The sequence below is a fragment of the Pteropus alecto genome, unplaced genomic scaffold (genome assembly GCF_000325575.1).
Source record: "Pteropus alecto unplaced genomic scaffold, ASM32557v1 scaffold103, whole genome shotgun sequence".
NCBI lineage: Eukaryota > Metazoa > Chordata > Mammalia > Chiroptera > Pteropodidae > Pteropus > Pteropus alecto.
In genome coordinates this window covers 7,164,005-7,189,669 of record NW_006436288.1, presented here as the reverse complement: position 1 = coordinate 7,189,669, position 25,665 = coordinate 7,164,005, and the positions used below count along the sequence as shown (strand labels likewise).

The 25,665-nt window shown below is 34.6% G+C and overlaps 1 protein-coding gene across 2 annotated transcripts in view; it reads left to right on the top strand.

Annotated features, from left to right (window-relative positions):
- ST8SIA1 (ST8 alpha-N-acetyl-neuraminide alpha-2,8-sialyltransferase 1) overlaps positions 1 to 24,872 on the top strand; it is a 110,294-nt gene extending 85,422 nt beyond the window's left edge. For both annotated transcript variants that reach the window (XM_006912680.2, XM_015590000.2), the window contains one exon: positions 23,952 to 24,872. In XM_006912680.2, coding sequence (XP_006912742.1) covers positions 23,952 to 24,438 — 487 coding nt within the window. In that variant the 3' untranslated portion in view covers positions 24,439 to 24,872. The remainder of the gene's footprint in view (positions 1 to 23,951) is intronic.
- Positions 24,873 to 25,665: the final 793 nt, after the last annotated feature.

The following is a 25,665-nucleotide window of genomic DNA, read 5'->3' as shown; positions in this document are numbered from 1 at the left end:
TGCTGAACCAGAAAAACACAGAAATCTGGGAAGAAGATGGGAAAAGATTATGACTCAACCTTACTCTCCCCACTGGCAAAGAAACAGAGAAAATTCCAAAGACATTTTAGGTCTTCTTAGCTTGATAGAGTCATGCCCTTCCTTTTCCTCATCATTTCCTCTCATTCTTCATTTACTTGAAAACCATCCTTCACAATACATAATGTGACCGCGGGTAGAGAGAGAGTGACAGGGATGGGAAGGCAGTAGCACTTTGCAGGCCGAAATGTGTAAAAGCTTTAGGAAAATGTTGAAGAAGGGAAGATAAAGATGAGAGGAAGAGCCCAAAGAGTAGTGTAGCTGCAGGCACAATTTTTCCTTCTGCCACTGACTGAAGAAGAACTGAAGCCTGCATATGACTCCCTTGTAGTCAGACAACTGGCCAGTTGGAGTAGAAGATCTTTCCTTAGTGCATCAGAAACATGGGATGAATACTTGCCAGACATTGGAAACCAGGCTCGTGGCTCAGCACTTAAGCATTCTCTCTAGGTCTAGATCCAAAAAAGAAAACGTACAAACATCTAAATGATCAATAACTGTTAGTAAGAAGACAGCATTCAACCATTCTGTAGTCAAATATTGTTCTAGATCAGATGTGCGTGTTTACTATTTAAGAAAAAAAAAAAAATATTTGGTATGGATCCCCCAAAACATTCTGCAACACAAGGGAAAGTGAGATAAAGACTCAGGAGAAAAATACAAATAAAAATTATCTTCCAGAGAATAGAGGGAAAATTTTCAAAGCCTTAGCTTAATGTACTTAATAAGAGTATATTCCTTGCATTGGTGCCAGGAATGTTTAGAAGAATAGAGAATGAACCGAAAGTAGAGATGAAAGGGGAGATGATTGAGAGAAGGCAGAATTGAAAAGGAAATAAATTTTACATTAGATGAAGCAAAGAGCAGAGTTAGAGAGTACAGAAAGTAAAGTCTATAATATTTCAACTTTAGGAATGTAGAGGTGGAAAAAAACCCAGAAATGTACATGATAAGAAATAAGATGGAGGAAAAAGAAAGGTTATCCAACCTATAGGTTATAGGTTTTCTGAAGAACAATCAAGAAAGAGTAAAATAAGTAATTATCAGATCCAATTAGAAAAAAAATGTTAATAAACTAAAAACTTTCCTGAAACAGAACCTGATCCACAGATTAAAAGCACTTGTCACATTCTAGGTCAAATTCATGGAAAAAGAGTCACGTTAAACATTCTGACAATATTTTTACATTTCAAGGACAAAGAGAAAAATTCTGTAAGCATCCAGTGAGAAAAAAATGTGGTTTACTTATAGAAACAAGGTGCTTCAGATTTCTCCATATCATTAAATTTCAGGAGCAATGTCATAGTAGATACAGAGATTTGAAGAGCAGAATTCTTTATCTAGCCAAGTTGTCATTCATGTATAATGCAAGGGCTCATAAAATACCTTTCTCAAATACCTTTCTTGAATTACTTATGCTACGTTTCATGTATATATGTACTATAGCTATGAGCCAAATACCAAGAATAAGAAATTTGCAGTTGAAGGTACTAATAGTAAAATCCAAAAGCAATTAAAAATGTAGAGACTGAGCAGTGCTGTGCTGGTAAATGTTTTAAAACCAGCTCTGGGGGTAGGGAGGAAAGATGGATTTGTAATTTACCCACTTCTCTGGTTTAAGTATTGCCACTGTGGCCAATTTGAAGCTACCAATGTGATGTCAATGTGAAGTGGGAAAGAAATGTGCACAATTGACTCTCACATGCCTTTAAGGAGCTGGGATCCTTAAAGTGAACCAATTTGAGAAAAAAATAAGTAAAAAATTTTATCTCGGACCATATACCAAAATCAATTGTGTCCTCATTGTATCAGCTTCTTAGGGTTTCCATAACAGATTACTACAAACTTGTTGATTTAAACCAACAGAAATGTACTTCCATTCTAATCTGCTATGACCTAATTTTAACTAATTACATCGCAAAGACCTTATTTTGAAATAAGGTCATATTTTGAAGTTCTGAGTAGACATGGATTTGGAGGGGACACTATTCAATCCAGGATAAGGATTAACACTTAAATGTAAGAGACAAACCACAGAAAAAAATAGAATTAATGCAAATTCTTATTTGTGCTGAAGAAGGAAACTTTCTGCCAGAAAAAAATCATGGAAAGATGTTGTATACATGTCTCTCCAAAAATTTTAAATTCGTTCTTGTCAAAAACATAACCTAAATTTAAAATCCAAAAATAGTTTGGAAAAATAGCATCAGATATAAAAAGAAAAAGGGTACATCTCCTTTATATATAAAAATAGTATGTAAATAGATATGAAAAATATTAGTCTCAGGAAAAATTGGGTATAGCGGTAGAAAAGTCTTGAAGGAGTAAATTCAGATGCTCATGAAATTCATACATATTCAACTATATTATAATTAAATATATTTATATTAAAACAGCAGCAGGCTATCTATATTTAACTATAGAAGTAGCAATAAAATAAAGAGAAAAGATAACAATGACGGCGAATTTTCTCATGGGTGAATAATAGGAGAATAAATTAGTACAACCTTTCTTCTAGAAAAACAAAAGAATTGACATCTATCAAGAACCTTAAAAGTGTTCCTACCTTTTGAATTAGTGACAACACTTCTTCTAAAAGTCACTCCTAAAGTAATAATCTTGAAATCTACAAAGTACAAAAAGAGTAGAAAGCAAAAATGGTATCAAAGATTTAAGTATTGTCTTGAACAATTAGAAACATTCTATTGTTGAGGGATTGATTGCAGAGAATGCAATCATTCGAGCTAGTTAAAGCATAAAGGTATTTATTTAAATAGGTTTTAGAGTTGGTGGGAGGGTGATGAAACATTGAGGAAGAGAAGAACAGCTCCAAAAGCCACACTGCGGAACCTGCTGCAGTCAATAGAGTGCAGAATCAGGAAGCCACCTGCCACACAGGGAAGCCGCAGCTTCAGCTAACTACAGACTGGTGCTATGTTAGCATCTGACTTTAAAAACAAAACTTCTATATCTCCTCATTTAACTAAGTTCAGAATACAAGACACAGGGTTATCCACATTTCACTGGAGGAAAGCTATATCACCACAGGAACCCTAGGTGTAAGGAAGTTCGGGAGGTGCCGTTGTTGGCTTTTCAGCTTCTGAGTCGTGGTAGGCACAAGAGGTTGGAATGGATACTGTGTGAGCCCGTCCATAGATCTACCATACCCTAAACATTCAAAATATAAGAAATGCATTCAGTGGCTCTAAATGGCTTTGGAAACACTTTTGATTTAACGTTTATCTAAAAAGCACGAAGTAGAATCATATGTAATGCCTGATCTCAGATTTGTAAAACATGTATAGGGGACAAAACACTGTAGAGAAAAATGCCAATGCATGGGATTATGGGAGATTTTCTTTTCCATAAGTATACCTTTCACCTCTTCTGCAATGATCATAAATTAATGTGGAATCCTCATTCCCCATGAAAACAAGCAAACAAATGTTTGTTAAATAAATGTAGGAATTAGTGACATGGATAGAGAATAAGTTTCCATTGCTATTTGTTTTGCTGTTTTAGAGTTTAAAGAAATCCAAAAAAAAGATTGTTAATTTCCCTCTAAACTTGGCTTTTTCATGGCAGCCATGAGTTGTGGCTGCTGATTTAATAGTGTAGGTATTTAGATATAACAGTTTAGCTATTTAGATATAAATTTAGGGTTTTTTTGTATATGTGTTTGTCTTAGGCAATACATAAAGATATACAAATATATATATTTGTATATAATATATGTCCATATAAATATATAAAATATAAATATATAATATTTATGTTAAAGCATGACTAGTGTATTAGTTAGGGTTCTCCAGAGAAAAGAACTAATAGGAGACAGAGAGAGACAGAGAGAGAGACAGACAGAGATACAGAGAGATAGAGAGACAGAGAGATAGACAGAGACAGATTTATTTATTTACAAAGAATTGACTTATGTAATTATGGAGGGTGGGAAGTCCCATTATCCACTTTCTGCAAGGGGAAACCCAGGAAGGCCGGTAATGTGGTTCTAGTCTGAGTCTGAAGGATGGAGAACCAGGAAAACCAATGGTGTTAAGTTCTAGTCCAGATCCAAAAGCCTGAGAACTGATAGCATAAATTCCAGTCTGAGAGCAGGAGAAGATCGATATCCCAACTCAAGTAGTCAAGTAGGGAGGATGATATCTCCATTTCTCTGATGTTCTGTTCTGTTCAGGCCCCCAATAAATTGGATGATACCCACCCACATTGAGAAAGGCCATTCGTTTTACCCAATCCACCAATTCAAATGTTAATCTCATCTGGAAGCACCCTCACAGACACACACAGAAAGAGTATTTAACCAAATATCTGGGCACCTTGTGACCTAGCCAAGTTGACAAATAAAATTAACTATCACAACTATATAGAATATTATTTAATATTAATATATAAAGAAACTGCTTTTGTTTATCAGTTATAATTATAAATCAGTGAGTATAATAATTGCTTGGAAAGAAAAATAAAACCCGGAAATGCAGTATATATCTGCTCTTTTCCTAGTTAACAAGTGGTAATATTATATACTTCTCTTTCACATAGAGTGCTACTTTTAATTAAACTTCCATTGGTAGTTAGAATGAATAATTTTTACTGTTTATAACTGTGACAAAGAATCATACAATCTTCAATGTCTTTTCTTTTTCCTCCTTAGGTATTAGAAATTTTATTTTTGGAAAATTAAAGATTTTCTAGCTTAAATAAATTCCCAGAATAAAACTATGTAAGTAGAACAAAAGTTTGTTTCTATAGTTCCCCCTTGTGAGGCAGCTTCTATTGCTAAACTTCTTTCTGGACCATGCTTTCCGACCCAGCATTTTCCTAGCAGACTTTCCTCGGAGATTCCGAAGGGCGACTTAACTGACCCACTGCATTCTAAGAGGCTCCTACAAGGTGATGCTAACATGTGAAAATAAAACTAACCCAAACCATATGTAAGTTAATTTTTCCCATATTCATGTTTGATGTAAATATATTTGGTCTCTTATCCTAACACATTGTGATTATAAAGCACACTATTAAGAAGAAGTTTCTGATACATGCACTATTCTGGTTTTTTGTTTTTGTTTTTGTTTTTTTTACTTTTCCATTTTTAAACAATGGGCTAAGAATGGTGGTATGAACCATATCTTAAAGAGATAGGAGAATGACTACTGCTGTGTATAGATCTGTTACTCAAAATGCTTTTTAGCAAAGGCAGACAGTGAATGAGGACTAGAAGAAATTGCTATTTGCCCTGCATCTAATATAGGTGTAAGTGGGGAAAATGGTTTACTTTAAAAGCTGATGTAATCCACTAACACTTGAATCACAACATGAAATGAAAATAGATGTTCTGTTTTCAACAACTGTAATATAATTAACTCTTAAGCTCTGTTTTTACTTAGCCACAGAATCAACTGTTTTGCAGTCTACTGAGGTTCATCTGGGGCTGTTTGCAGTTCATGATTTGAAAGAATTGGAGGTGAAATGAAATGAGTATATAATTAGTCCTTGAAGTTGAAGAGAGCAAGTGAGACACACCTTCTCACCTCTTCTTTATTTTCTTCACTTTGCTTTTTCCCATCTCCATCTTTGTTCAATGTGGCAGAAAATAATGGGATCAGTGATAGGGAGAGAAGTGATTTTTGTTCCTTTTGTGTCTTCATATCTCAAACTCTATCACATGAGCTTCTGGTTGCCTGATTTTATCTTTCCATTTGTTTTTTGGCAATATCTTAAATTCACGTTCTCATTCTCTTGTCCCTTTGTTTTCTATTCTTCTGTTCTCTGCCTCTTCCTTCTTCCTCATCTATCCTCACTCTTTCTCCTCTTTTTTCCTGGTGATGGCATAAATCGGAGAGTTAGGGAGTACTAGTGTGGATGAGCAGGGTGCGTGCCTGAAAGGACTGTGTGCCTTTCCAAGAAGACTGGCAGCTCAAGTGAAGTCCATCTTGGTGCTGGAAGGTAAATTAAAAATGGCTGAAGAGAGTGCTCAGGTGCGGGCTTGAGATAATATCTCCAGTTCTTCATAGCCTGCATGTGATATTTTGGAAACCTTGACATTCCCACACTTCTAATAGGAAGATACAAAAATATTAAAAGTACCAGTAGAGAAGAATAGGCTGGGAAAAGGCAGCCATGGATTACTGAGACAATAGAGCGGGGCCACAGACTTCAGTACTGGTGGCCAGGTTGGTGACCAAACAAACCAGAGGTACGAGCCACACCTTGTGGACACCAGTGCTGGACCCCAAGGACAAAACAAGATCAACCACACCACTTTGGAAACAGCCCAAGGATCCACCATTTCTATGAGGATCAAGAAGGGAGAGAAAGAGAGACCTTCTGAGAGGGGAAAACCAGCTGAGAAAGACTCTTGGATTTTAAATGAATGGAATATTTACACCAAAGACCGTTTTACTTCAAAGACACTGAATTACTTTTAATTGGCAAATTTACAGTTTTCTCCTGCCCTTGGTGAGAATGGGAGCACTAGAACAAGATGAAGGCGACTAGTAGAGGGAAAAAGCTAGACTTTTTCACATGAGAGTTGTGTGTAAATTTCCATCCTGCTACTAGGGCTGTGTGTGTGCATGTGTATGTATGAGAGAGACAGACAGACAGACAGACAGACAGAGACAGAGAGAGACAGAGACAGAGAAATAGATATGTTAATAAAGGTGAACTCTGAATGGTAGAATTGTGGGTGGTTATTGTTTTATGTCTCTCATATTTGGCATATATTTATTGAACATTTATTATATGCCAAACCTACTTCTTTGTGCTTATCTTTATTTCCTAATTTCTCTAGAAGTATACAATTACTATTTGCTTTTGTAAGGGGAGAAAATAATTCAATGCTATTTAAAAATAAATCTATCTAATTCGCTTATTGTGGTATTTGAATGATACATGTCCCACCACGTGAGTTATAAACCAGGACTTGGAGTTGGCTCTTCTGTTTCTGAGTATACGCTTTTAAAGTTGGTTAATGGTAATTCAAGATTTTCAGAAACTATTTTGTAGAGCTTAGATAGAGCTTAATTCTCATGCAATTCCTTCATTCATAATTTTAACCTACCATGTTGTGATTCTATACAAACCAGCATTCTGCTTTGGTCTTTGGAAGTAGAGCACATTTGCTGAGAATAACGATACCCTAGTACTCAAGTGATCATACCCAAAATGGATTAGAAAGGTTCTTGTAAAAGTCAAGTCTAGTAGTTGATTCTGTTTTTGAGATAATGATCTCTCTATACCATACCAAATACAATGGGCATTCTTTGCAGATAGGTCATGGATATCCTGATACATCTTGTGGGAATCTGCAAAAGAAAACTTTGTAAGGTACAGGTGGCACATACTAGTGAGATATTTCCATCTACTCTCTCACAAGTATCGAATACACACTCTAGTGGCTTTGGGGATTCATAAATGATTAGTTAATGATGATTTCCTTTTGAAAAAATTCTCATCAGGAAGTTTCCTCAAATTAATTATATCTTTTGGCTTGCAATAGCCAACATTCAACCTGTCAAGTCACCCAGCCAAAGGCAGCATGTAGAACGTTAAGTCCTCTTTTGTTTCTCAGATTTAGTCAGTGCGGGTACGCAGTGATATCAAGCGTCCTTGCTCTCAACTCTGTCCAGGTTCTTAAGGGCTGCTGGCCACCCCTCTTATTCCCTGGATACTGAGAGGAGAGAGATTCCTACCTTCATACTCCTCCTAGATTTTTAGTTTGGTTTGAGTTTGTGTCACAAAAGAGAAATTCAAGTTATTTTCTAACTTTTCAATTGATAAATAGCCAAAGAAATAGAGACTCCAACTCTAAAAATATAATAAATTTAAAATACTATGTGATTTAGATTTATGACAAAGATTTTACTAGCAAAATTTTAAAAATTGAATTATAATTGAGTAATGGATTATGTAATTAAATAAGTGTGATACCTAGGATAAATGTTCAGTATATTAAAAATATTCCTGCAAATGCAAAAAGTTTCATTAATTGCTTTAAATTACATTGTGAAGAGCATTCATAAATTCTTTGTGATAAAATTAAGATAGTTCATTTTATAATATTTTGGAGAGATCTCATTCTTTCATAAAACTTTACTTATATTTAGCTTTTCTCTTTTTGATTTTGGAAAAGAGAGTCTTTGATATTTTCTTCCTGCTCTAAATAAATGTCTAACAAACTATATGAAATTGACCATTTTTACTGACCACCTACACTTATTCTTTCCTTGTCATTTCTAAGTTTTCACTGACAGTTTGGAATATCAGTCACATATTTAAATTTTTTTAACAAAATAATGAAAAGGAATATACAGTTATACTCACCTCAGTATTCCAATAATGACTATATAAACACATGCCAACTACATTCTGCCTATGAAGTGGTTTTGTTGTTGTTACTTTATAATTTGCTTCCTTGGAGATAATGTTTATTTCTCTGGAGTTCTTTAAGAATTTGTTTCTTATCACTTGTTCTTTCAGAGAGGAGAGGAAGGATGGTGATGATGATGATGATGATGATGGTGATGGTAATAGTGGTGATGATGATGGTGGTGGTGATGATGGTGATGGTGAAATTTTAGATGAAAGCTAAAAATGATGAGACTTCTTATGTGCCGAGCACTTTAGAGTCTAAGTGCAATACACATGCGAACTCACCTAGTCTTCACAGCAACTCTATAACTAGGTGCTTTTATTGCCTCCATTTTTTTTCTTATGAGAAAATTGAGATATAAAGAGATGAAGTAACTTGCTGAACGTTGCAATTAGCCTGTGTGGAAGAGGCTGAGCATTCAGTCTTCTCAAAATGACTTCTCCATAATTTGGAAGCCACATTTGAGATCATCATCTATGTTAGAAATTTTTGTAAGATACAATATGGCAAAATCAATGGGCTTCTAATGCAATCTATTTTTTAAAATTCAAGGTTATTGCTTTGTGCCAACATTGCCATAATTTTTTTAACGTAGAAGGTGATATTCCACAGATCAGAACATGTCTTACTTAATTTTATATGTTTCAAAATTAATAAATATCTGTTTTTTAAAGTTTAGTAAGATTTTAATTTCATATTGAAATTTAGAGAAATTAATATAATTGCTATTTTGAAAACTAGAAAAGTGAGAAACTGTAAAAGAACACCTCTAGTCAGAAAAACAAGCACAATTTTGTCTTGGGAAAAATGAGATTTTTCTAAATGGTTCTGAGGATTAAAAATGATTATATGATTCTTGCATATTTGTCAGAAATTTCCATATTCTGTTTACAAGAAAATGAACTAGTGTCTAATGAGAGATTATTATTTAAGAGTGCTATTCAGTTTCTAATTACCCATTTTCTGGTTTAAGGCATAGGAATAGTTTGCATAAAAAGAAGTGAAAGAAAATGGTGCTCAACAAATGTGAAAGCAACCAAAAGTATCTCTCATATTATCTATCTTAGTATTCCTGAAAAAAAAAAAAAAAGCATTTTGTGTTTTTTTTTTTTCCTGTAGCATATTTTGGAAATAGCTAAATACAGTTTGTGAAAAAGTTTCAAAAATGCTTAGAAATTCACTCATTCTTTTATACACTTATTCATTCAAAAATGAATGCTTATATTGTGTCAGGTATAGTATTAGGCTTAGAGAACACAAAGATAAAGGATGTTAGCTTTTTCTGAAGGAATTTAATAAAGAAGACATAAAAATTAAAGAGATAATTATATGACAGAGTGATAAGTATCTTGATAAAAATAAAGTATACTAAGTTAGATACCTAATCCAGCCTTGGAGTCTTGGAAGACTTCTCTGGTAGGTGCTATCTCTGAGTTGAGTCCTGAAAGATTAGTAGGAATTACCTAGGCAGAAGTGTCATTCACTTCAGACAGAAGGAGTAGTATGTGCAATGGCTTAGAGGCATGACTGGGCATGACCCATTTTAGGAACTTCAAATAATTCGAAGGGGCAAGGGTAGAGGGTGCTGATGAACAACAGCAAAAAGAGAAGCTGGAGATGTAGGCAGGAATTATGTCACAAAAGGCTTCGAATTGCTTCGACTTTATCTGAAAATGAGAAAATGCCATTGAAGAACTCCCCATTTATGGGGAGTGACACTGTCAAATTTGGGACAGTTACTTGGAGTGTCATGAGAAGTATATATTGGAGACTGAGAGATGAGTTTGGATGCTATTGGATAAAGAGGAAGATTGATGGTGATCTGAAATAAAACTGTGGCACTGAGGATATGCATTAATTAGAGTGGATTAACTGCCGTAAAAAACGAAAACAAACAAAAAAACCTACTTCCAAACCTCTGTAGCTTAATGCAACAAGGTGTTTTCTCACTCACATACAATTTGAGGGCACAGAAGGAAGGGTAAGAGTTCTGCCGCACGGTATTTTTTATGGACCCAAACTTCTTCCATCCAGCGGTTCCACCATTCCCCTAGGGACACATAATCCTTGACCATATCCTCTTTATTCTGTGCTGCTGATGGAGGAAAGACGAGAGCCAATATTGGTTATCGAGAAGAGATTTTAGGGTCTAGGCCTGGAAGTGTTTACAGCAGTTTTGTCTAGAACTTAGTCGTGGCACAAGGGAGTCTGGGAAGGAGGAAAATAAATTGGGTTTGGCAAGCACATGCTAGTATTCAACAGTGTTTGATCTGAGGAATGGCCATTTCATGCAGCTCAAACTATAAATAATAGGTAGAGAGAGGTGGGAAAGTAGACCCCAAAGATGTTATAAAAGGGTAGCATAAAAGCTGTGAGAAAGGGAAAGATATATGTTTATGGCTGCGTTGAGTCATTGGTGGATGATAGTGCCATTTGTTCAGATAAGTAACATGGATTTTGCAATGGATTTTGGAGGGAAAGTGCTCAATTTGGGATACTTTTCACAGATCTCCACAAGACTTGCTCTTTTATTTTCTTCAGAATTCTGCTGAAACATCACTTTACATAAAATAGCAATACCACCACCCTCTCTTTTCCTCTTACTGTATTTTCTTTACTTCCTTCATGGCACTCCCCACATATTGCTCTTTTTTTATTTGTTTATTGGTTGTCTCTTCTCACTTGAATGGAAGCTCCATGAAGGGAGAGACTTTGTCTATATTGTTCACTGCTATATCCTGTAGTGCATAGAACAGTGCCTGGCACATGGTGAGTACTCAGTAAAAAACTATTGAGTGTGTGAATGAAATCAAGTGAAAATGGCCAGTGGTCTATTGGTTGTAATAATAAATGCTAATATTTTTAAGTATTTACTGCAGAACAGATACCATTCTAAATACTTTGTAACTATTAATTCATGTGATAAATAATTCCTATAAACTAGATACAATTAATGTCCCTCTTTTACAGATGAGGAGACTGATGTCCATACAGTTTAAGAAATTTGACCAAATTCACGTTAGTAAGCATTAGAGATAAGAGTAAAATCTAGGTGCTAGAGCTTCAGAGTTCAAACCCTTAACCATTCGGCTCTTATGCCATGCAATTTTGGAATGTTAGAGAGCTGGACTGGAGACAGAGATTAGGATGTCATCAATATGAATTTAGATGAGAGTAAAGGTCAGCCTAGCCTTTGAGTTTTTTTCAAATTGACTTGGAACTCCTAACCTGTATTTGCCAGAGAGGTCAATGCTCTTTCCAATACTTTGAGAATTTCTGTAAGTTTAAATTTACATGGCCATCACTTATTCCAATTACTTGTTTTTTGTGATTCCTTTCAGTTTACCTATCTCCTTAGCTTACCTTCTGTGAATGCTCCTTTTTCTCTACTCTGCAGGAATGTAGACATGGATGAAAGCTTTCTTTCCTTGATTTATCCAGAATACTATTCCCAATGGCATTATGTATATGTAGCAAAATTTATAGGTTTGAAATGACAGAGGGGAAACACTGAAAAATTATCAAGCAAAGAACATAAAAATTGAACATCAGCCATCTCTGTTCTTAAAAGGAGTTCAAATATCCTATCATTGAGAATGTCCCTTGGTTATGTTACATCTGGTCTCTAGCCTTCCGGGTTGCTGTTACTCCTCATTCTTTTCTCTCATTTTCTCTTATCTCACCCTTTGACTTTCCTCATTCCCAAATTTCTCTTAACTACTTATGCTGGAGAAGTTAGTTATCACTTACTTCCCTTGCTGCTCCCAGGACATGCTCTTAGGATTACACCTTCGACACCCAAAGCACCCTCTACGCCTAAACAAAGAGAATTTTTTTCCACAGGGAACTCTGGTATCTGTTATTAAAATAATGTTTTCCACCCTATTACCAGTTTAGGTCTTAGTTCGGGTCATGAAAGTGAATGAAATCTCCCAGAGAGTATGGGTGACTTGAGATAAGAAGAAATCAGCTTTGGATGGAAGGAAAGAGATGAGAAATAGCTAGAGAAAGATGTATTTTGGAGGAAATACTTGTTAGTTTGTTTTCAGCTGGGGAGACTTGGGCAAGAGCCTGTATAGGGTCAGTCAAAGGGACTGCATGAAGACAAAGGCAATAAAGAGGATTAGGAGGACCAAGTCCTTGAGAAAGTAAGAAGGGGTGAAACACAGATCACAGGTGAGTGAATTCATATAGGACAAAAGGCAATAAGTCCACCCCTCAGGGAAAAGAGACTCATATAATTGAAAGAGGGTTTTGTATGTAGGCCCACTGCGCTTCTGGGTGATCTCATGTCCATGGATGGCTCAACACATCCAAAACTGGGTAATAATCTTTCTCTTCAAACTACCTTTTCTTTTTGTGTTACCTATCATAATGACAGGAGGTACCCGAAGTCTAAGCCACTCAACCTCCCAAACTGAAATCACCATCACACCTAGAAGTGATGTATATATTTAACAGCATGTATAGAATAGACACTAAATCAGAGAGTATACTTCTCCATTGCTTCCCAACTGAAGATCTGCCCTGCTCCTCCCAGCCACCAAAGTCGACTTCTCCTTTCTTCTCTCTACCTCCTGTGGTAGGACCCTCATCATTTCGCCTGTAAACTAATACATGCTACTTAATCCTCATTTTTCTTTATGAGTAAAATCTCAACCTTGATTGGCAGTATGTCATTCTTTTATTCTTCCCTGTTCACCTAGCTGGAGATGCAAATAGAGCTGTCTATGTCTAAAGCTTTACCATATTAAATTGTTTGCATTTCCCAGAACACCTCTCTCTCTCACCTCTGCGCCTTTCCCCACACTGCTGTCTCAGCTCAGAATGCTCTTCCAATTCAACTCTGTTTACATAGCTAACTTCTACTCATTCTTCAAGATTCAGTTCAGATATATCCATCTCCTGATTGTCTTAATTTTCTGTCCTCTTAGCAACATTCTCAGTCTAGTTTGGAATCTCCACTCTTCAAATATTTTAAAAGTTTGCATTCTTAGGACATATTTTAACATACTATGTGTGAAGGGAAGAGCTTGGTATGATATCTTTTTTGAAATCTGATAAAATATTTTCCTATAGAAGAGACGCCCCCACAGGATAAGAAGGTACAGAGGAGGAAAGATTTATAAGTCAACAAAATTAAGCTTCATTGACAGAGGAAGAGGAAACAACAGCTGGGTAAACAAACAGCTGTGCAAAAAGACAGAAAAATGACAGTGAGCAACCTTGAAAATGGCAAATGGTCCAAAATATTAAAAAAGCAAGTAAATAATATGTGGAAATGAGTTAAGCTACTGGAAAATTACTGAAATGTTTGAACAGGAAGTAAATAATAAGGTAAGTGTTCAAATAAAAGTTATAGAGAAAAAGTTAGAGAATATTTATGTGAACTTTTAAAATGAAATATACTTAAGAGATAAATTTACTTGAGCATTTGTGACTTTTTTTGTAAATGTGTTTTATATGATACAGACAACATAATAATAATGTTAAAAAATTTAAAAGAATAAGTTACTTGATAGTTCTAATTTATTGTGTTGAAAAGAGTAAACTAGGAACTCAGTTTTTTGCATTTATGTGATTACTAAGGCGCATGACCTTTCAAAAGGAAATATTTAATAACACAAGTAACACATATATGTGCTCATCTTCTAAAAAAATGAAAGCATTTCAGATGAAGCTAAAGTTTCCCTTGACCCACTACCCATACCCCCATACTAACTGCTCTCCCCAGAGGTAGCCATTGTTTTCAGCTTAATGTGTATCCTTCTAAAATTTTCCTATGCATTTACATACATACATGTAACTATATAAAATATATCTCTATCCTATATGATAATCCACTGTATAAATTGCAGTAGTAATTATGCAAATTTCTTTGTTTTTCATGTAATGTCTTGGAAATATGTCTATTTCAATACAAATAATAGAGCTATCTGTGTCACTAAAAGAGCTGCCTTGTATCCATAGTACGGTATAACTATTTATTTCACCATTCCCTTAGTGATGTACATATAGGTTGTTTCTAATTTTCTGCTTACTTCAGCAAATATTCATGAATATTTACTTAATATCATGGGCCAAGCATCCTTCTTGGTGCTGTAGATTTGGCAAGAAACAAAACAAGGTCCCCCTTGTGGACATTCAGGAAGACGCAAATGATAAAAAAGGCATGTGTATGCGATACACATACATGCATGTGTGTGTGTGTGTGTGTATGTGTGTGTGTGTGTATCTATATATGTATGTATGTATGTGTGTGTGTATATATATATGTGTGTGTGCGTGTGTGTGTGTGTGTGTATAAAATAATATGTCTGTGTGTGTGTGTGTGTGTGTGTGTATAAAATAATATGTTGTGTAGTGATAGATACTGTGAAGAAATGCCACAAAGGCAAAAGCACCTTCTCTGAGGTGCTTTTATTTGAATCAAGACCTAAGAGAAATGAGGAAGGTTGCTCTGCATATATCAAGGGCACCAGCTGAGAACCGGAAGAGCTGGCTCAGTAGGTATGTGTATCGAAAGTGCCGAATGACCTTCTAAATTGTCTGTAACAATTTATACTCCCATGAGTGTAAATGGGAGTATGAAAGTACTCATTTCTCACACTTTTTAAAATAATTATTTACATGTTTCTTAATTTTTACCAATTGGATATATGGAAAACTGCTCTTTTGCTGTAATCATAATTGGTATAAATTTTATATTTGTGATTGTGCATATTTTAATATTGGCCCTGTGAATTTCTTATCTCAGACTTGGCAGTTCCATATCATTGTTCATTTTTCTATTGTGTTATTTGTATATTTGTTATTAATTTTTAATTTTTGTGTTCCGGTTACTAATTCTTTATATTTTATAAACATTTCTTTCAATCTGTTGCTTGTCTGTTTAATTATGTAAATTTTTTCTTATAGAAATCTTTAATTTTGAACCAGTCATTTTTATCAGTCTTTTATGGATTTTATGTTTAGTGCCTTGCTTAACATAGCCTTTTGTAAGATATTAAAAATATTTCTCATGCTTTCTCCTAATTTTATAATATCTTTAATTTATCTTAGTTTTAATTATCTGAACTTAACTTCTGAACAGTGTGAAGGAAGAATTTGTCTTAGTTTCTATTATTTAGTTAGCCAGTGGTCCTAGTATGATTTTTGAAAGTTGATTTTTTTATGATTTGGTTTGAAATGTCACTTTTATAATATAGGAAATCCCAAGATATGCCTAGGTTCATTTGTAGACTCTGTCTCTTGTTCCATCATATAATGTCTGTTCTTACCTGAGTCTCATTGTATTTTTATTACTATGGCTTTATAATCAGTTTCATTATTTGTTAATTCCTCTCTGTTTGTTACTCATTTGTCAAAAATTGCCTTAAGTGTGTATACTGATTTACTTTTCATGTGACTTTTAGAATCATCGTATCAAATTTGATGATAATAACATTGGAAGTTTTGTTGAGATTGCACTGAACCTATACATTTATTTGGGTAGATACCTTTCCATATATATTATTGTCACCATAAAAATGTTATATATTCACTTTTAGCTTTATTTCAAGGTATTTGGGTACATTGTTTCTATTACAAAGGAAGTCAGATATTTTATTATGTCTTTCTAAAATGTGATTGGTATTGAAGTGAAGCTATGATTTTTTTTCAAGACTTTATTATTTTTTTTTTTAGAAAAGTTTTAGGTTTATGGCAAAATTGAGAGGAAAGTACAAAGATTTCCCATATGCCTCCTACCCACGCACACATAGATTGTCCCATTATCAGTATCTCCACCAGAGCTGTGCATTTGTTACAATTGATGGACCTACATCAACACATTATAATCACCCAAAGTTCATTATTTACATTATGGTTCACTCTTGGTGTTGTACATTTTATGGGTTTGGACAAATGTATAACGACATGTGTCCATCATTATGGTGCCATATGATGTATTTAAATTGCCCTTAAAATCCTCTGTGCCCTATCTCTTCATCCCTTTCTTGCCTTCCAATCCCTGGCAACCACTGATCTTTATAGTGTCTTCAAGTTTTGCCTTTTGCAGAGTGTTATATAGTTGGAATCATACAGTATGTAACCTTTTCATACTGGCTTCTTTAACTTAGTAATATGCATTTAAGATTCCTCCCTGTCTTTTCATGGCTTAATAACTCATTTCTTTTTAGTGCTGAATCATAATCCATCATATGGATTTAACAGTATCTATCCACCTACTGAAGGAAATCTAGGTTGCTTTAAATTTTGGCAATTTTGCATAAAACTAAGAATTATGAATAAAGCAGCTATCAACATGCTTGTGCAGGTTTCTGTTTGGATATAAATTTTCAACACTTTTGAGTAAATACTAACGAGTGTGATTGTTGGATTGTATGGTAAAAGTATGTAATTTTGTAAGAAATTGCCAAACTGTCTCTCAAAGTGGCTGTACCATTTTGCATTTCTTACCAACAACGAGTGAGAGTTTCTATAGCTCAACATCCTCACAAGCATTCTGTATTGTCAGTGTTCTGGATTTTGGCCATTCTCATAGATGTGTAGTGTTATCTCACTGTCATTTTAATTTGTATTCCTCTGGTAGTGTATGATGTGAAGCATTTTTCGTATGCTTATTTGCCATCTGGCGAGGTATCTGTTAAATGCCTTGGTCCATTTTTTAAAAATATTTTTATGTTGAGTTTAAAGAATTCTATGAATATTTTGGATAATAGTTCTTTATCAGCTGTGTCTTTTGCATATATTTTTTCCCAGACTGTGCCTTGTCTTATTCTCTTAATATTGTCTTTCACAGACCAAGTTTTTAATTTTAATGAAGTCCAGCTTATCAGTTATATCTTTTGAAGATCATGTCTTTGGTGTTATATCTAAAAGTCAATGCCATAGCCAAGACCATCCAGGTTTTCTCCTGTTACCTTCTAGAAGTTTTTTACTTTTGCCTTTTCATTTAAATCTATGATCCATCTTGAGTTAATTTTGCAAAGGATGTAAGGTCTGTGTCTAGATTCATTATTTTGCATGTGAATGTCTAGTTATTCTAGCAGCATTTGCTCCACTGTATTGCCTTTGTTCCTTTCTCAAAGATTAGTTGACTATATTTATATAGGTCTATCTCTGGGCTCTCTATTCTGTTCCATTGATGTATTTGTTCTTTTGCCAGTACCACCCTGTCTTGATTATAGCAAGCCTTGAAGTAGGGTAGTGTCAGTCCTCCAACTTTGTTCTCTTTCAATATCGTATTGACTATTCTAAGTCATTTCCCTTTCCATATAAATTTTAGAATCAGTTTGTTGATATCCACAAAATAACTTGCTGAAATTTTTATTGGGGTTACATTGAATCTACAGAACAAGTAGAAAGAACTGATATCTTGACAATATTGAGTCTTCCTACCCATAAACATGTAATATCTCTCTATTATATTTAGTTCCTTGATCTCATTCATTAGAGTTCTGTAGTTTTCTTCACATAGATTTCACACATATTTTAGACCTATGCCTAAGTATTTCATTTTTAGAAGTGCTAATGTAAATGTTATTGTGTTTTTTATTTCAAATTCTACTTGTATATTGCTGGTATATAGGAAAGCAGTTGACCTTTGTATATTAACCTTGCATCCTACAACCTTGCTATAATCATTTATTAGTTTCAGGAGTTTTTTGTTGATTTTTACATACTTGAAATATCTTTTAAAAGATTTTTTTCTAGTGCAGTGTATGTATCTTTATGTTGTTGACTTCTCATTTTATTTTATTTTATTTCTGATATTACCCATATAATAATTATTTTAATATATTTTCTTTTGTGATATACTGTATGGTCATTTTTAGAAATTTTCTTTTTATGTTTAAAAGTAATCGACTTTTTCATTGAAGACTCTCACTATGATTGTGGATTTGTGAATATCTGACTTTTAATCAGTTTTGCTATATATATTTTGAAACTTGTTAGGTGCATAAAGTTTCTTGAGCATTATATTTTTTAGTGGTATTGTTCATTTGATCAATATAAATTGCTTTATGTTTTTATGATTAAAATTTTTTAATTTCCATTTTTACCAAAATAGTACATGTACATAGTTTAAAAAATCAAATAGTATTAAAACGGGAAGCTTAAAATGGAAAGCAGCGATCTCCTATCTTATACTCCTGTGAGTAATATTCTAAGACTTTCAACTTCTCTAGCTGTTTTTTTCTTGTTACATTTAAAAGCAGCATGCTTACTTACAATTTAAAGTTTTTTCATTTATCTACTGATTTCTTATGGAAAAGGTTTATCTTTCTTAAAGCACTCTTCACAGTATTCCCTCCTCCCCCTATACACACTTAAAATTTTTGGCCTTTCAATTCAGTTATATCACAATCCAAATCAATAGTCAGTAGTTACCTTAGTGTCTACAATAAGTACTGTTCATATCCGAGACAAAAAAGTCTATTGCAAGTATTTAACATCTTCAACTTTTAATTTTTCCCCAGAGCAAATAAAAGTTTTCCGTGCAACAGACACTAATTCATCTCCATACTCCTGCTGGAGCTACAAATCTTCTTTTGTTACTGCCAACATGTTAGTCTATCAAGGGCACTTTTTTGTTGTTGTTAAGACATTGTTTCAGGATCCAATTTTATCTCACTAGAATGTGATTGATGGCTTTCGAGGCCTGCTGTGTAGCTGCTATCCTGGAGCTTTTCCTTTATTGTTATATGTTTTAATTACCAATAGCTCTTTCTTATTACGTAAATTTCCTTTTCCTTTTTATAGCATCCTACTCTTACTTCACAGATGCCATAATTATTAATATTTCTAAACAAACTAATTACACATTTTTTAAGAGGATTTTTATTTTGCCCGTTGAATAATCTTGGTTTCCTCTGAATTCTTTTGTTCTTTATTTTTGTTCTCTGTCTCTCATGCTAGAGACTTTCCTTCAGTCTCCTGATCTTGACTGTCTGTTCTTGTTTGGCAACTGGAAGCTCTGTGCAAAGACCGAACTTGTTAATAGTTGGGCTTTACTTTCAGGTGACTCCCAAACGTCATTATCTACAGGTATGTCTTTTGGCCTGTCAGTTTCAATATTCTACTTGAGAACTGTAAGCTTTGCTTCCAATATTGCATGAGTTGAAAAGATTCCCCAGTTTCTTCTAGGCTGGGCTAGCTATCTGGGCATGGAGTCACTATTCCTTCCTAGCGTCTGACATCCACTACCACCACCCACCATACACACACACGCAGTGATACTTGACCAGTTCATGATTGTATGGTTCAATCCACCTGAAAAACCCTGATGACCCATAATCTTAATAACTGTGTTGAATGTTCCGAGATACTCACCTTCTCCAGTATCTCCTGTCTTTAGGCACAGGGCACTTCTACCATCTAGAACAATGCTTGGCAAGTTAGTTTATGCTCTGGTTTCCTTCTGTAAGCTTTCTGTAAGTTTTTCAGAGGTAGCCTAGGTTTGGGGATTCACTGAGTGTTGCCTTTTTTGTCAGGGAGGATGTAGATTTTTAAAATCATTTTTTTCCTCTTGTTTCTAGAGATTTGCTGAAGGAGGAAAGAGCTGGACCCTTACTTTTCCTGATTCTTTTCATTTTGCACCTTGACTAGCAACCTGAAAATGAACATTTCAACATTTTTTATTAATTGCAATTTCTTTTAGATTGTCTCTGTTTTTGTCCATTTTCATGTCACTATACTAATATATTTAGACTCAGTAGTAACCTTCTATTTGTTATATTTGCTGAAATATTTTTCAGTTATTTTCTCTTTATCCTAGTTATCTTATTTCTCATAGGATTGAAATTTCACATCTTGACATAATCAGTTTTGTCAATATTCTCCTTTGTAGAGAATATTTTGTAAATGTCTGATAAGTTCACAATTATTTTTAGCTTTTCTTGTAATGTAGACTTTAAATATTTATCTTACTTATCCTGAAATTATTTTATAATTTTCTTATCAAGTATGAATCTATTCTCCCCCAATTTACAAATTGTTAACTAGTTATCTTGACATTATTTAATTTAAAAAATTTCATCATTTATTTTTCTAATGTCACATATTGCATTTATCCATAAAATGTGCTATATTTCTGCTTTCTGCTCTGTTCTACTGATGTCTTTCTATTTCATGCCATATTCATTATATTACTTTTTATTTTTAATAATTCATTGGCTGATCTGATTTCATTTGCTTCTTTTTCAATTATTATTTAACAGTTTTTCATTCATAATGTAACAACTATTCTGAGCTAAGTTATTAAATTTTAAGTGTAAATAAGAGTTGTCCTTTGTCTTTAAAGAGTACATATTCCCAAAGAGTGTGGTCAGTCATATTGAGGAGTTCCAAGAAGACGTCTTTGAAAGATCAAGTTGTAAGGAAGGAATAAATTTTTGAAGGAAAAGCATAAGTTGTGTCTTGCTATATAGAAAGAACTTCACCAGGGCAATGAATGTATGAGCATAAAGGAATCTATATATCCAAAAAAAATGTAAGCAGGTGCCCATACAGAGATGGCTGGAGTGTTGGGTGAAGGCATGGAGAGTAGCTGAGTATGAGGCTGGAGAGATAAGCTGGAGCACCAATCTTTTACATTTTTAATTGAATTTTGTAATTATTTGGTGAAATTCAAAACCATCTTTAATAAACTCATGATCAGGATAATATTCAATATATTAGATATACCATAAATAATTATTTAATTGAATTGAGTTCTTAATATCATTTGTTGAAGAATGAGATAGATAAAAGTAATAAAATATACAGTATAGACTGTTTTTTAAGTGTCAATAAAATTAAGAGTATAGTAAATCCAAGATGTGTGTTCTTTTTCAAAGTTAAAACTGAAGTAGAGAAGACTACCCTCTGCAAGAATAGTCAGTCAGCTTTAAGACAGGGCACACAAAATCAGTTGCCCTGATTTTATCAAGGCTGTCTAATTCTCATTAGTATGTTGTCCACTACAAAAATAGGGATAAGTTCCATCAGCCAGCAGAGTCTTGTGGAATAGTAGTCATTCTTCACAGCAATATGGAGGCAGTTCCTTAAGAGAAACAAAAGGAACAAATAGAAGTATACTAACTGCTCTAGAATGTTGATGGTGGAATGAAAGAACTAGAATATTCTAGTTCTTTCTCGGGACAGTATGAGCATAGGAAGAATTTTATTATGTCCTAACAAAGTTTAAAAGACAGAAGAGAATAATTCAGTAGATATGGAGAGGCTGAATATTTTAAGAAGGGAAACCTACTTGAGAACAAGAGTTCTTTAAAAAGTGTGATATAGCTTGTTCCAAGACACAGAGGGGAAGAGGGAACACTTCTTCCTCTTAGAATTGCAACAAGGATAAAATTAGACGATGAAAAGAAATAGATGTTGAGGGGTGGATGCAGAGAAGTAGACAGCTTACATCGTTGACTTTGATCTTCTAAAGAAGAATATCCCCTGGGCACCTGCATCAAAATCACCAGGGAGTGCTGGAAAAAAAATCAGCTCCCTTGATCACTCTCATCAGAGTCCAGGAAGCTGTGATATTAGGTTATTTTAGCTAAAGTTTGAGACCTACTGCTCAAATGAAGTCGGTGATTATCTGCAGGTTGTGTCTACATGACTGGGAAAGCATTATTGTTTTAGAAAGAGAGCAGAAGATAGGGATGGGCAATGGGGAGAATAAAAAAAAAATTCTAATCAGAGCCTATTTTGAAGTTGAGAATTGAGAATTTGTGTTGGAAAGGCTGGCTCAGCCTCAAAATATGGTTCACTGTGCTTCCATGACTACCAAGGCAGAGTGATTTCACCTAAAAACCCTGTGATCACTTCCCTATTTGTCAAAGCCTGGGGAAAATTGCTAAAGCAGGCTGCTAAATCAAGGACATAAAGAAAAACTGAGTGATTCCCCTTCCTTTGGGCTTGAAAAACATACCTTTCTTGGCAGGCAGAGTTAATAACACTGATTACTACATAAAATCCTGTGGATTTGTGTATTCAGAATTTGGTTTCGCATATTTGCAATGAGCCCTGCCAAAATGTCAGGCCAGACTCACCTCTGCTAGTTGTGGCTCAGATCCATTCTTAGATGATGCTACTCCACTAGCACATCACCTGGGATGGGCCACTTCCTTGTGTCAAAGTAAATAAAAGTTGCAAGGCCCTAGTCTAATTCATTTTTTTTCTCTCTCTCTTTTTTTTACTTGAGCTATATAAGCAACCTCTTAACTGATCTCCAGGGCACCAGCCTCTTCCTTCCCCAGAATACCTTCTAAACTGCCAGAGTTATCTTTTTTGACATAGACTCACAACTAAACAAATGAAATATTTGTAGTCCAAATAGTAAGGGCTATAAGTACTCACTGCTGTGAAGGTTCTTCATCACCACAGAGTGAAATCCAAACAAATTAGAGATGCGCAAGTTTTTCGCAATATGCTTCATCTTCAACCACTACCCCCACCATTCCTGTCTGCTCATTACAAGAACAATAAATACCTTTGTCATTGTTTTAGTACCCTGTGTACCTTGTCAATGACCAAAGTGTCTCTTCTAGTTTAATTGCTGCTTTTGTTGTTTCCCCGAGAAGGTGTATTTAAATTTCATCTCTGTAGCTTTCTTGGACACCACATTCCTTCCCAAGGTAGAATTTATTATTTTTTTCATCTGTATTTTGTAGTTCTTTATACAGATATAAATGTCGCATTTAGAATATTAAATTGTACTCATTTATATTTTTGTTTCCACATGTGGACTTGAATTTCTTGAGAACAAAAATTGGGTCATTAAATTTTAATTCCCCAATGCCTGACACATAGGATGTATACCATCAATTTTATTTGAATATATCTGAACTTTCATTTTATGTAATCCAAAGTAAAAGAACATAGGAAGGAAGTGTTCTTTGGCAGAAGCAACATGGGTAACATTTAACATCATTTTATAATAGTAATGAGTCTTTTTTCTATGTAATATTATAGTTACGATATAGCATTGATTAATCTAAATACTTGTAGTATCATAAAATTTCAATGGGAAGAAATATTTTAGAGGAAGTTCCATTGATTTGCATGCAGATGAGGAAACCAGTCCTGTGCTTATGTTAGGCCATAGAAGTAGCTTTTATCAAAAGCCTATCCAATAACCAGAAACCTTTTGAATTCATGAATATTAAACCATCTTTAAATTCCAGGCAAATAAATTCTAGGAGATAACAAAATGTGCAATGCACTTCAGTTCAGAGCGAGTCCCATTAAGGAATTTTAACCTGAGTTTAGAAATGTTGAGGTGGAGAAAGCCAAGCTGGCTACATGATGAGAGATAATTGGTAAGTTCAAGGAAGATTTTAATTATAAGTGAGTATTTTTCATGTTTTTTTTTTTTTCTTTTGGTTGCGTTGACGTTATCTATCAAAGCTGTCAGAAGGACAGTAGAGTAGGTGTTTATACATTTCTTTCCTCCAGGTTTACTTAAGCCTCTTTTTCTCTACAATAGATTTCAGAACCTGCTGTGGTCCAGAAAGACATTTGTGGACAACATGAAAATCTATAACCACAGTTACATCTACATGCCTGCCTTTTCTATGAAGACGGGGACAGAGCCATCCCTCCGGGTTTATTATACACTGTCAGATGTCGGTGCCAATCAAACAGTGCTCTTTGCTAACCCCAACTTTCTGCGTAGCATTGGGAAGTTCTGGAAAAGTAGGGGAATTCATGCCAAACGTCTGTCCACAGGACTCTTTCTGGTGAGCGCAGCCCTGGGCCTCTGTGAAGAGGTGGCTCTCTATGGCTTCTGGCCTTTCTCTGTGAATATGCATGAGCAGCCCATCAGCCACCACTACTATGATAATGTCTTGCCCTTTTCTGGTTTCCATGCCATGCCGGAGGAATTTCTCCAACTCTGGTATCTTCATAAAATTGGAACACTGAGAATGCAGCTAGAGCCATGTGAGGATGCTTCACTCTCACCCACTTCCTAGGGACAGTGGGCAAAGAAAGAACTAAGCCAGGGTATTTTTGTTAGGTTTCTATGTGACTGCAAAAGGAAATCATCAAGTCGTTCCATGGATTTGCATGGGCTGCTTGGAAACAACAATGACCCAACAGAAACTCCACTTTTGATGTTGGTTTGGAGGACAAATAGGAAGCCAAACATTCTCTGAAACATTTTATAGCACAGTGTGGATTTGTGCCTAATAATCTGACAACAAGATGTCGGTAAAGCACATTGACATGGGTTAAATCTAGAAGGTGCAGTTCACAAACAAGATGGAACTCTGGTTGTTGAAGCTGAAAAGTTAATCAAGGTAAAATAAAGGAATTGCCAGAGCAAAAGTATTGCTGGTTATCAATACAAAATGGCTTAATTAAAAAAAACAAAAAACAAAAAAAAAAAAACAAAAAAACCTACTTATGGAGACTGATATTAGAATTATAGATTTTTAAAAAATTATTATTTATTTTTGCTCTATTTAAGGGCAGTGAGTGGGTGATTGGGTAGATTTAAAAAAATCCCTTACTGAGTACTAAGAATATAAAACTGATATTATGATTTGTTGAACCAAGTCTATGTTAACTATAGTTTTCCTCCATTTAAAAAATGTTAAATAAGAATTGTTTTGTCCCCTTTTGTCAAGTCTACTTAGACAATGTGAAGCATTATTGAATTTAGACTCTGTTGATTCATAGTCTGGATAATTTGAGCCACTTTCCCTCCTTCTCTGAATTTAGGGCATAAACTCAATTTTAGGTCTGCATTATGTAAGACTGTTTGCATTATTATTATTATTTTAGTGCAAAAAGACTATAACTGTGAGTGCATTATTTGCATAATTGTCTTCATAATTTAAAGCACAGTGATATAAAGCTTAGTCTCTGGAAGACAGACTGGAAGGCTCATCTCTTTTCTATCTACTTTGGTATATTCAATCCAAGATAAAGCATATGCGTGCACACCTACGAACATGCATATTTTCATGGACATACACACACACAAACACAAACACACAGTTAAACAAAGCTCATTCCTGTGCAACTATGAAAGCTGAACCTATATGACCTGGTCTTTCAAAAATCTGCAACCAGTGTTAGAGAGCTACAGATGTATTATGTATTGCCCACTACTCCTTGATATCAGACAAGCTAGCTACTAGTTGCTGCTCATAATGCTCAAACCAGCATGAGATGTAAGCCTTACTTCCAAATGC